We start from the raw sequence: 10,999 nt of genomic DNA, 5'->3' as shown, positions 1-10,999 counted from the left end.
GACACAAAAACAAACCAAATTTACGGTGAATACAGCCCCGCCCTCAACACACAGACACAAAAACAAACCAAATTAACAGTTAATACAGCCCCGCCTCAACACACGGACACAAAAACAAACCAAATTTACGGTGAATACAGCCCCGCCTCAACACACAGACACAAAAACAAACCAAATTACGGTGAATACAGCCCGCCCTCAACACACAGACACAAAAACAAACCAAATTTACAGTGAATACAGCCCCGCCCCAACACACAGACACAAAAACAACCAAATTACGGTGAATACAGCCCCGCCTCAACACACAGACACAAAAACAAACCAAATTTACGTGAATACAGCCCCGCCCAACACACAGACACAAAAAACAAACCAAATTTACGGTGAATACAGCCCCGCCCTCAACACACAGACACAAAAACAAACCAAATTTACGGTGAATACAGCCCCGCCCTCAACACACAGACACAAAAACAAACCAAATTTACGGTGAATACAGCCCCGCCCTCAACACACAGACACAAAAACAAACCAAATTTACAGTGAATACAGCCCCGCCTCAACACACAGACACAAAAACAAACCAAATTTACGGTGAATACAGCCCCGCCCTCAACACACAGACACAAAAACAAACCAAATTTACGGTGAATACAGCCCCGCCCTCAACACACAGACACAAAAACAAACCAAATTTACGGTGAATACAGCCCCGCCTCAACACACAGACACAAAAACAAACCAAATTTACGGTGAATACAGCCCCGCCCTCAACACACAGACACAAAAACAAACCAAATTTACAAGTGAATACAGCCCCGCCCTCAACACACAGACACAAAAACAAACCAAATTTACGGTGAATACAGCCCCGCCCCCAACACACAGACACAAAAACAAACCAAAATTACAGGTGAATACAGCCCCGCCTCAACACACAGACACAAAAACAAACCAAATTTGAGGTGAATACAGCCCCGCCCTCAACACACAGACACAAAAACAAACCAAATTTACAGTGAATACAGCCCCGCCCTCAACACACAGACACAAAAACAAACCAAATTTACGGTGAATACAGCCCCGCCCCCAACACACAGACACAAAAACAAACCAAATTTACAGTTAATACAGCCCCGCCCTCAACACACAGACACAAAAACAAACCAAATTTACAGTGAATACAGCCCCGCCCTCAACACACAGACACAAAAACAAACCAAATTTACAGTGAATACAGCCCCGCCCTCAACACACAGACACAAAAACAAACCAAATTTACGGTGAATACAGCCCCGCCTCAACACACAGACACAAAAACAAACCAAATTTACGGTGAATACAGCCCCGCCCTCAACACACAGACACAAAAACAAACCAAATTTACAGTTAATACAGCCCCGCCCTCAACACACAGACACAAAAACAAACCAAATTTACAGTGAATACAGCCCCGCCCTCAACACACAGACACAAAAACAAACCAAATTTACAGGTGAATACAGCCCCGCCCTCAACACACAGACACAAAAACAAACCAAATTTACGGTGAATACAGCCCCGCCCTCAACACACAGACACAAAAACAAACCAAATTTACAGGTGAATACAGCCCCGCCCACAACACACAGACACAAAAACAAACCAAATTTACAGTGAATACAGCCCCGCCCTCAACACACAGACACAAAAACAAACCAAATTTACGGTGAATACAGCCCCACCCTCAACACACAGACACAAAAACAAACCAAATTTACGGTGAATACAGCCCCGCCCTCAACACACAGACACAAAAACAAACCAAATTTACGGTGAATACAGCCCCGCCCTCAACACACAGACACAAAAACAAACCAAATTTACGGTGAATACAGCCCCGCCCTCAACACACAGACACAAAAACAAACCAAATTTACAGTGAATACAGCCCCGCCCTCAACACACAGACACAAAAACAAACCAAATTTACGGTGAATACAGCCCCGCCCTCAACACACAGACACAAAAACAAACCAAATTTACAGTGAATACAGCCCCGCCCTCAACACACAGACACAAAAACAAACCAAATTTACAGGTGAATACAGCCCCGCCCTCAACACACAGACACAAAAACAAACCAAATTTACAGGTGAATACAGCCCCGCCCTCAACACACAGACACAAAAACAAACCAAATTTACGGTGAATACAGCCCCGCCCTCAACACACAGACACAAAAACAAACCAAATTTACAGTGAATACAGCCCCGCCCTCAACACACAGACACAAAAACAAACCAAATTTACAGGTGAATACAGCCCCGCCTCAACACACAGACACAAAAACAAACCAAATTTACAGTGAATACAGCCCCGCCCTCAACACACAGACACAAAAACAAACCAAATTTACAGTGAATACAGCCCCGCCCTCAACACACAGACACAAAAACAAACCAAATTTACAGGTGAATACAGCCCCGCCCTCAACACACAGACACAAAAACAAACCAAATTTACAGTTAATACAGCCCCGCCCTCAACACACAGACACAAAAACAAACCAAATTTACAGGTGAATACAGCCCCGCCCTCAACACACAGACACAAAAACAAACCAAATTTACAGTGAATACAGCCCCGCCCTCAACACACAGACACAAAAACAAACCAAATTTACAGTGAATACAGCCCCGCCCTCAACACACAGACACAAAAACAAACCAAATTTACAGTGAATACAGCCCCGCCCTCAACACACAGACACAAAAACAAACCAAATTTACAGGTCAATACAGCCCCGCCCTCAACACACAGACACAAAAACAAACCAAATTTACAGGTGAATACAGCCCCGCCCTCAACACACAGACACAAAAACAAACCAAATTTACAGTGAATACAGCCCCGCCTCAACACACAGACACAAAAACAAACCAAATTTACAGTGAATACAGCCCCGCCCTCAACACACAGACACAAAAACAAACCAAATTTACAGTGAATACAGCCCCGCCCTCAACACACAGACACAAAAACAAACCAAATTTACGGTGAATACAGCCCCGCCCTCAACACACAGACACAAAAACAAACCAAATTTACAGTGAATACAGCCCCGCCCTCAACACACAGACACAAAAACAAACCAAATTTACAGGGGAATACAGCCCCGCCCTCAACACACAGACACAAAAACAAACCAAATTTACAGTGAATACAGCCCCGCCCCCAACACACAGACACAAAAACAAACCAAATTTACAGTGAATACAGCCCCGCCCTCAACACACAGACACAAAAACAAACCAAATTTACAGTGAATACAGCCCCGCCCTCAACACACAGACACAAAAACAAACCAAATTTACAGTTAATACAGCCCCGCCCTCAACACACAGACACAAAAACAAACCAAATTTACAGTGAATACAGCCCCGCCCTCAACACACAGACACAAAAACAAACCAAATTTACGGTGAATACAGCCCCGCCCTCAACACACAGACACAAAAACAAACCAAATTTACAGGTGAATACAGCCCCGCCCTCAACACACAGACACAAAAACAAACCAAATTTACGGTGAATACAGCCCCGCCCTCAACACACAGACACAAAAACAAACCAAATTTACAGGTGAATACAGCCCCGCCCCCAACACACAGACACAAAAACAAACCAAATTTACAGTGAATACAGCCCCGCCCCCAACACACAGACACAAAAACAAACCAAATTTACAGGTGAATACAGCCCCGCCCTCAACACACAGACACAAAAACAAACCAAATTTACGGTGAATACAGCCCCGCCCTCAACACACAGACACAAAAACAAACCAAATTTACGGTGAATACAGCCCCGCCCCCAACACACAGACACAAAAACAAACCAAATTTACGGTGAATACAGCCCCGCCCCCAACACACAGACACAAAAACAAACCAAATTTACGGTGAATACAGCCCCGCCCCCAACACACAGACACAAAAACAAACCAAATTTACAGGGAATACAGCCCCGCCCTCAACACACAGACACAAAAACAAACCAAATTTACAGTGAATACAGCCCCGCCCCCAACACACAGACACAAAAACAAACCAAATTTACAGGTGAATACAGCCCCGCCCTCAACACACAGACACAAAAACAAACCAAATTTACGGTGAATACAGCCCCGCCCTCAACACACAGACACAAAAACAAACCAAATTTACGGTGAATACAGCCCCGCCCTCAACACACAGACACAAAAACAAACCAAATTTACGGTGAATACAGCCCCGCCCTCAACACACAGACACAAAAACAAACCAAATTTACGGTGAATACAGCCCCGCCCTCAACACACAGACACAAAAACAAACCAAATTTACGGTGAATACAGCCCCGCCCTCAACACACAGACACAAAAACAAACCAAATTTACGGTGAATACAGCCCCGCCCCCAACACACAGACACAAAAACAAACCAAATTTACGGTGAATACAGCCCCGCCCTCAACACACAGACACAAAAACAAACCAAATTTACAGGTGAATACAGCCCCGCCCTCAACACACAGACACAAAAACAAACCAAATTTACGGTGAATACAGCCCCGCCCTCAACACACAGACACAAAAACAAACCAAATTTACGGTGAATACAGCCCCGCCCTCAACACACAGACACAAAAACAAACCAAATTTACGGTGAATACAGCCCCGCCCTCAACACACAGACACAAAAACAAACCAAATTTACGGTGAATACAGCCCCGCCCTCAACACACAGACACAAAAACAAACCAAATTTACGGTGAATACAGCCCCGCCCTCAACACACAGACACAAAAACAAGCCAAATTTACGGTGAATACAGCCCCGCCCTCAACACACAGACACAAAAACAAACCAAATTTACAGGTGAATACAGCCCCGCCCTCAACACACAGACACAAAAACAAACCAAATTTAGAGGTGAATACAGCCCCGCCTCAACACACAGACACAAAAACAAACCAAATTTACGGTGAATACAGCCCCGCCCTCAACACACAGACACAAAAACAAACCAAATTTACGGTGAATACAGCCCCGCCCTCAACACACAGACACAAAAACAAACCAAATTTACAGGTAATACAGCCCCGCCCTCAACACACAGACACAAAAACAAACCAAATTTACGGTGAATACAGCCCCGCCCTCAACACACAGACACAAAAACAAACCAAATTTACAGTGAATACAGCCCCGCCCTCAACACACAGACACAAAAACAAACCAAATTTACAGGTGAATACAGCCCCGCCCTCAACACACAGACACAAAAACAAACCAAATTTACGGTGAATACAGCCCCGCCCCCAACACACAGACACAAAAACAAACCAAATTTACGGTGAATACAGCCCCGCCCTCAACACACAGACACAAAAACAAACCAAATTTACAGTGAATACAGCCCCGCCCTCAACACACAGACACAAAAACAAACCAAATTTACAGTGAATACAGCCCCGCCCTCAACACACAGACACAAAAACAAACCAAATTTACAGTGAATACAGCCCCGCCCTCAACACACAGACACAAAAACAAACCAAATTTACGGTGAATACAGCCCCGCCCTCAACACACAGACACAAAAACAAACCAAATTTACAGTGAATACAGCCCCGCCCTCAACACACAGACACAAAAACAAACCAAATTTACGGTGAATACAGCCCCGCCCCAACACACAGACACAAAAACAAACCAAATTTACGGTGAATACAGCCCCGCCCCCAACACACAGACACAAAAACAAACCAAATTTACGGTGAATACAGCCCCGCCCTCAACACACAGACACAAAAACAAACCAAATTTACGGTGAATACAGCCCCGCCCTCAACACACAGACACAAAAACAAACCAAATTTACAGTGAATACAGCCCCGCCCCCAACACACAGACACAAAAACAAACCAAATTTACAGTGAATACAGCCCCGCCCTCAACACACAGACACAAAAACAAACCAAATTTACGGTGAATACAGCCCCGCCCTCAACACACAGACACAAAAACAAACCAAATTTACGGTGAATACAGCCCCGCCCTCAACACACAGACACAAAAACAAACCAAATCTACGGTGAATACAGCCCCGCCCTCAACACACAGACACAAAAACAAACCAAATTTACGGTGAATACAGCCCCGCCCTCAACACACAGACACAAAAACAAACCAAATTTACGGTGAATACAGCCCCGCCCTCAACACACAGACACAAAAACAAACCAAATTTACGGTGAATACAGCCCCGCCTCAACACACAGACACAAAAACAAACCAAATTTACAGGTGAATACAGCCCCGCCCTCAACACACAGACACAAAAACAAACCAAATTTACGGTGAATACAGCCCCGCCCCCAACACACAGACACAAAAACAAACCAAATTTACAGTGAATACAGCCCCGCCCCCAACACACAGACACAAAAACAAACCAAATTTACGGTGAATACAGCCCCGCCCTCAACACACAGACACAAAAACAAACCAAATTTACGGTGAATACAGCCCCGCCCTCAACACACAGACACAAAAACAAACCAAATTTACAGTGAATACAGCCCCGCCCCCAACACACAGACACAAAAACAAACCAAATTTACGGTGAATACAGCCCCGCCCTCAACACACAGACACAAAAACAAACCAAATTTACGGTGAATACAGCCCCGCCCCCAACACACAGACACAAAAACAAACCAAATTTACGGTGAATACAGCCCCGCCCTCAACACACAGACACAAAAACAAACCAAATTTACAGTGAATACAGCCCCGCCCTCAACACACAGACACAAAAACAAACCAAATTTACGGTGAATACAGCCCCGCCCCCAACACACAGACACAAAAACAAACCAAATTTACGGTGAATACAGCCCCGCCCTCAACACACAGACACAAAAACAAACCAAATTTACAGTGAATACAGCCCCGCCCCCAACACACAGACACAAAAACAAACCAAATTTACGGTGAATACAGCCCCGCCCCTCAACACACAGACACAAAAACAAACCAAATTTACGGTGAATACAGCCCCGCCCCAACACACAGACACAAAAACAAACCAAATTTACGGTGAATACAGCCCCGCCCTCAACACACAGACACAAAAACAAACCAAATTTACGGTGAATACAGCCCCGCCCCCAACACACAGACACAAAAACAAACCAAATTTACGGTGAATACAGCCCCGCCCCAACACACAGACACAAAAACAAACCAAATTTACGGTGAATACAGCCCCGCCCTCAACACACAGACACAAAAACAAACCAAATTTACGGTGAATACAGCCCCGCCCTCAACACACAGACACAAAAACAAACCAAATTTACGGTGAATACAGCCCCGCCCCCAACACACAGACACAAAAACAAACCAAATTTACAGGTGAATACAGCCCCGCCCCCAACACACAGACACAAAAACAAACCAAATTTACGGTGAATACAGCCCCGCCCTCAACACACAGACACAAAAACAAACCAAATTTACAGTTAATACAGCCCCGCCCTCAACACACAGACACAAAAACAAACCAAATTTACGGTGAATACAGCCCCGCCCTCAACACACAGACACAAAAACAAGCCAAATTTACGGTGAATACAGCCCCGCCCTCAACACACAGACACAAAAACAAACCAAATTTACGGTGAATACAGCCCCGCCCTCAACACACAGACACAAAAACAAACCAAATTTACGGTGAATACAGCCCCGCCCTCAACACACAGACACAAAAACAAACCAAATTTACGGTGAATACAGCCCCGCCTCAACACACAGACACAAAAACAAACCAAATTTACGGTGAATACAGCCCCGCCCTCAACACACAGACACAAAAACAAACCAAATTTACGGTGAATACAGCCCCGCCCCCAACACACAGACACAAAAACAAACCAAATTTACGGTGAATACAGCCCCGCCCCCAACACACAGACACAAAAACAAACCAAATTTACGGTGAATACAGCCCCGCCCTCAACACACAGACACAAAAACAAACCAAATTTACAGTGAATACAGCCCCGCCCCCAACACACAGACACAAAAACAAACCAAATTTACGGTGAATACAGCCCCGCCCCCAACACACAGACACAAAAACAAACCAAATTTACGGTGAATACAGCCCCGCCCCCAACACACAGACACAAAAACAAACCAAATTTACAGTGAATACAGCCCCGCCCTCAACACACAGACACAAAAACAAACCAAATTTACGGTGAATACAGCCCCGCCCCCAACACACAGACACAAAAACAAACCAAATTTACAGTGAATACAGCCCCGCCTCAACACACAGACACAAAAACAAACCAAATTTACAGTGAATACAGCCCCGCCCTCAACACACAGACACAAAAACAAGCCAAATTTACGGTGAATACAGCCCCGCCCTCAACACACAGACACAAAAACAAGCCAAATTTACGGTGAATACAGCCCCGCCCCCAACACACAGACACAAAAACAAGCCAAATTTACGGTGAATACAGCCCCGCCCCCAACACACAGACACAAAAACAAGCCAAATTTACGGTGAATACAGCCCCGCCCCCAACACACAGACACACATGCTCCCTTATTTTCACTCAGGGTCGCCACAGCACATCAGAGGTGGATCTGCACATTGAAATGGCACAAACTTTACGCTGCACGACCTTCCTGATGCAACTCCATATTATATGGAGAACTGGGCTGGGTAGGGGGTTTGAACCGGTAACCTTCACCACTGGAAACAAGTGCACTAACCGCTTGTCCAAAATGCCTAAATGTCACAAATTTCTACAAAAATGTTGAATTATTTATAAGAAAATGTTCCTACCTTTGTTGTCTTAGATGATAGCGTTTGATGAACTGAGGCAACTCTGTCTGGAGGTTAAAGGTCTCCGGCATCCAGTCAGGCAGCAAGCCGCTGTTCGCTCTCCGAGCCACAGCAGCGAGACAGTCCTTTGCCGTGATCAGGCTCTCACACGGAAACTGGTTCAGCATGACATGAGGCCGCTCTTCGCTCAGCTTCCTGGCAGAGAACGAACATCTCGGAACTGAAGACCACTTCAGTTTTCGCACATTTTCTCATGTTGAGGAGCAATTTAAAAGTGTGAGTGTTCCATACCAGATAAGTGTACTCTGCTGCACACATTTACTGTACATCCACCAAAAATCTTTTTCATGTATTACACTCCTTTCGTGACCTAAAGACTTTGGCAAATCCATTTCTAAGACCAAAATAAATTTTCACTAAAGATATGACAAATTAAAAAAAAAAAAAAGCGCCATATTTTCTGAGTTACAGCCAAATTCCATCGTTTTACACAGTGGGGAAAATATTTGTCACATATTCACAAAAATGAGATTGCTCTGAACATTTTGATATGCAACACGTGCATTATACTCTATGGAAGAATCCGTAGACCCCAGAGGGTTACTACAAGTCACTTTTGACAACACTTTCTTTCGGCAAGTTAGGAGATCAACACATGAACATGAGTCCAAGTCCCTGAATATGTATTGGACTTGAACCTTTTGAACTGAAACTGAAAATAACCTACTGTTGTTCCCAACCCTGGCCTTCGGGGATTTAGGGAGTAGCCCCACTCTTGGACATACTGTAATGGAAGTTTTTAATCTGTCACTAACATCAGGATCTGTTCCTAAAAGTTTCAAATCTGCAGTGATTAATCCATTAAGAAATCTAACCTTGATGCCAGTCTACTGCAAAATTATAGGCTGATATAAAACCTATAATTTTGTTCTAAAATCTGTGAAAAAGTAGTTTCACAGCAGCTTGTGGACTATCTTACTGAGAATAACCTCTTTGAGCCACTGCAAAGAGGCAGCTCTCAAGGAAGTGGTAAATGATCTTCTGCTTGCAATTAAATCAGACACCACTACTATTAGATCTTAGCCTTGCATTTGATACGGTGGACCATCGTATTCTACTTGACAGGCTGGAGAATCCTTTTGGGATTGCTGGGAATGTCCTTGCATGGTTGACATCCTACCTAACCAGTCCTTCTCCATGTGTCCAGTTCCGCAGGGGTCCGTCTTAGGCCCCTGCTTTGCTTTCTTTATATAGCACCCACTGAGTATATACTGCGGTGTTATGGGATGACTTTCACTGCTATGCTAATGATACTCAGTTATACATGCTGATAACTACTGGTAATCTCATACACAAAGTCTTTAGAGGGTTGCCTTGCTTCAGTGATAAATTGTATGTCCAGCAATTTCTTACTTTTAAATTCAGAGAAGCCCAAAATAAATGTTCCTTGGTCAGCAAGACATCAACATCAGTTTGACCAGCTAATGCTTAAACCTAGGCTTGTGTGTCATCCATCACACTGACAAAGTGACTGCTTCCTTCCACCTTTGTAACATAGCAAAGACTCGTTCCATCTAGAGCTTGACCGATATGGATTTTTTTTTAGGCTGATGCCAATAGCGATATTTGGATGAAAAAACTGCCAATAAAAAAAAACAAATTGCCAATAGCCGATAAATCAGTCGATAAAATTATTATTTTTTTAAATGAATAAAATGTTCTTTGGACCCTTGGACCCTTAACAAAAAAGGCATGAGCTAAAAGCTGAAGCTTTGTCCTCATACTGATTAACTTTATAACAGAGAAGAATTTTCAAGTTCAAAAAAATGCAAAAATGCAATTGGAGCAGTTAGGGAGCCAACTAGTAAGATATCACTCCTGAAAACAATCTTTGCCATATCACGTGAGGTAAATCTGCCCTATGATTGGATTTTGGAAAACCATGTGATGGAGAACCAATTCCAATTGGACACTCATATTGTGCACGTCATCACACATCTTCTTTGAGGAGTACCAAGATGGCCGTCATTGGATCGAAGCTCCGCAGAGTTAACTTTTCAGCAAAAAAAAAAAAAGTAAGTTTCTATCTCATATCATTCAAA

The 10,999-nt window shown here is 43.9% G+C and overlaps 1 protein-coding gene across 2 annotated transcripts in view; it reads right to left on the bottom strand.

Annotated features, from left to right (window-relative positions):
• The window catches only part of ttll12 (tubulin tyrosine ligase-like family, member 12), a 183,199-nt gene that overhangs the window by 108,305 nt on the left and 63,895 nt on the right, over nt 1-10,999 (bottom strand). For both annotated transcript variants that reach the window (XM_034165451.1, XM_034165452.1), the window contains one exon: nt 8,898-9,092. In XM_034165451.1, the coding sequence (XP_034021342.1) occupies nt 8,898-9,092 (195 nt within the window). The remainder of the gene's footprint in view (nt 1-8,897; nt 9,093-10,999) is intronic.

Source organism: Thalassophryne amazonica, unplaced genomic scaffold (assembly GCF_902500255.1).
Source record: "Thalassophryne amazonica unplaced genomic scaffold, fThaAma1.1, whole genome shotgun sequence".
Taxonomy (NCBI): domain Eukaryota; kingdom Metazoa; phylum Chordata; class Actinopteri; order Batrachoidiformes; family Batrachoididae; genus Thalassophryne; species Thalassophryne amazonica.
This window is presented reverse-complemented; position numbering and strand designations above follow the sequence as displayed.